At 58.4% G+C, this 2,366-nt stretch overlaps 1 protein-coding gene across 1 annotated transcript in view; it reads left to right on the forward strand.

The window, feature by feature from the left end:
- LOC106736135 (oxoeicosanoid receptor 1) overlaps positions 1-2,348 on the forward strand; it is a 5,169-nt gene extending 2,821 nt beyond the window's left edge. Inside the window, 9 exon segments of the mRNA XM_027776328.1 lie at positions 231-541; positions 910-931; positions 934-994; positions 996-1,120; positions 1,244-1,366; positions 1,369-1,467; positions 1,470-1,509; positions 1,511-1,602; positions 1,605-2,348. Of these exon segments, the coding sequence (XP_027632129.1) occupies positions 231-541; positions 910-931; positions 934-994; positions 996-1,120; positions 1,244-1,366; positions 1,369-1,467; positions 1,470-1,509; positions 1,511-1,602; positions 1,605-1,690 (959 nt within the window). The 3' untranslated portion in view covers positions 1,691-2,348.
- Positions 2,349-2,366: the final 18 nt, after the last annotated feature.

Genomic DNA, 2,366 nt, shown 5'->3' on the forward strand with positions numbered 1-2,366 from the left:
CGGTCCTGCCAGCCAGAGCTGGCAGGGCGGGGAGCAGCCAGCCAGCTGCGTATGCAGTGGATGGGGTGGGGGTGTCCAGGGAGATCTACACATCCCGAGAGGCCCAGTTGCCTTCAGGTGGACAAACCTCTGCCCAGCAGGGCAACAAATACTCTCCCCCACTCCCAGGCTGGGCTTGTTGCCCACTTGAGGGCTTCCCTGAGCCCCATCTCACCCCAGCTGAGCTCCAGGTCCCCCTCTGCCAGGTCACCCACCTGCCCCTGGCTGGGCTCAGGCACCTCATGTGAAATTCCCTCAGGACCCAGGAGAGGGAGAGATATGGGTCCCCCTTTGCAAGCAGGAACACTGGGTGTCTCTCGGTGGCTTCGAGGATGCTGTGAAAGCCCAGGAGGCTGCGTGGTTGTGTGGCCAGCTGACAGTGACGACCATCTCACTCTGCCCTGAACACTCATGCAGGGATAGAAGCCGCCAGAACCTTCTCTCAGGTCCAGAGCCCAAGCAGCCCATGGCATTTCATTTCATTCTTTCCTTTTTTTTTTTTTAAGAGAGATTTTCGCTATAGGGTGTGCGTGCTCACCAGAGAGACAGAGGGACAAAGAGAGACACAGAGAGACAGAGAAACAATAACTCGCCCCCAGGGGGGATGGCCATGCTGCAGTCCATCCTCCTCCATTCTCCTCTTGGGATTTGGGCACGCATGCATGCACAAACATGTGTCCAGCCTGAGTTTTAAGCCACCACATATGGGATTTGAACCATGGTTGACTACATGGGAGTCCAGCAATGTAGCTACTTAACACCATCTGCTGGTCCCAGCCCATGGCATTCCATAACTCAAGTCCTTCTTCACAGTGTTGTCCCTCTCCTCCTGTCTTCACCATTGTATTGGGGTCTTCAAGAGAGGCCTAGCTTTCCTGTCACCCCCCTTCTTCCTCCTGACGTCTGCTTTCCTGGCACCAATCCTGGGTGTGGAGTTTGTCCTGGGGACTGGCGGGGGCCCTCTTCCTCTTCCACGTCCGCAGGTGGCCCTGGACGTCCAGCACACTGCTCCTGGTCAGCCTGGTGTTTCCCAACTTTCTCCTGACCTCAGCCTGTCCTTCTGCAGGGACTGCTACTTCCTGTGTGAGATGAATTCGGGGGCCACCACCTGCAAGGTCAGCCTCTCCATGATGCCCCTAAAGCAAGGTGTTGTGCTCCACCTCTCCCTGACGGTGGCAGCCCCCCTGCCAGAGAGGCCTCTAAGGGGGCAGTGCAGGTGGTTGGGACTCCGGGGAGCACCTGCTCCTGACCACTAATTTCAGCCACTCCTCTCCTAGTTACGGGTTGGGCATAAAAACCTCAGTCTCACTCTGCTGGCGCCAGGCACTGTAAGGCTGGAGTTCTTCCTGATGCTGGGGCTCATCCTCTTTGCCAGTGTGAGCATCGGGCTCATCATCCAGACAGGGGAGGAGACAGGCGGCGGCAGGCAGGCGGGCCACGGAGGGCTCTGTGCATGCTGGCGATGGTGGTGCCGTCTATGCCACCTGCTCAGCACCATCTTCAGCACGCCTTCCATGGTGGCCTTCTAGCCACAGGCCTGCCACACCACATCGGCATATGGTGAGTCCACAGGTCCCTGGCCCTGACCTACCTCAACAGCAGCCTGGACCTGTAGCTTAACTGCTTCTGCAGCCCCAGCTTCCCCAGCTAGAGCTGGGCCCTGCGGGGCCTCACACAGAGAATGGACGGGCAGAGACCAGAGCAACTACCAGCCTTCCACACGCAGCACTTGGAGGCCAGTAGGAAGGCAGAGGCTGCAGTGAAGCTGCAGGCAGGGGTCTCCCTAGAGGCCCCTCTGACGCTGAGGTCGCTGCAGGGAATAGTGTCTCCGCCCGCCAGGCTCTGACAACCCAACTGGACAAGGTGCCTCAACCAACTGGACAAGGGACATCTGAGACCAGGGGCCAAGGCAGAGACAGGACCCAGCTGGCAGAAGACAGAGGATGGCCTCGGTCTTGCAGAGTGTAGGAAAGCAGCCGGTGCCAGGCCAAGAGACAAGGCTGAGGGAGCAGCTGCCTGGTCCTGGGGCCCGGAGCCAAGTACTGGGAGAGCAGACAGCCTGCCTTAGGAACGGGACAGCTGTGTTATCCGGGATCTCTGGTGTGTCCCTTCCAATACTCCCTTTTGAAAATGCAAGCGTGTCTCAGCTGTTCTAAGGAAAAGCAAATTAACTTCCTTGGCTCCCACCTGGACTGGGTCGCAGGATTCAAAGTGAACGCCCCAAAGTGAAAGGACCCTCTGGGACAGAGTGAGGAGGTCACCCAGCAGCCTCTTCACAGGGACAGTGTCCTTCAGAGCTCTTGGGAAGGCCTGGTGTGTTTCAGGCA

This window comes from Tupaia chinensis, unplaced genomic scaffold (genome assembly GCF_000334495.1).
Source record: "Tupaia chinensis unplaced genomic scaffold, TupChi_1.0 Scaffold000661_1, whole genome shotgun sequence".
Lineage (NCBI taxonomy): Eukaryota > Metazoa > Chordata > Mammalia > Scandentia > Tupaiidae > Tupaia > Tupaia belangeri.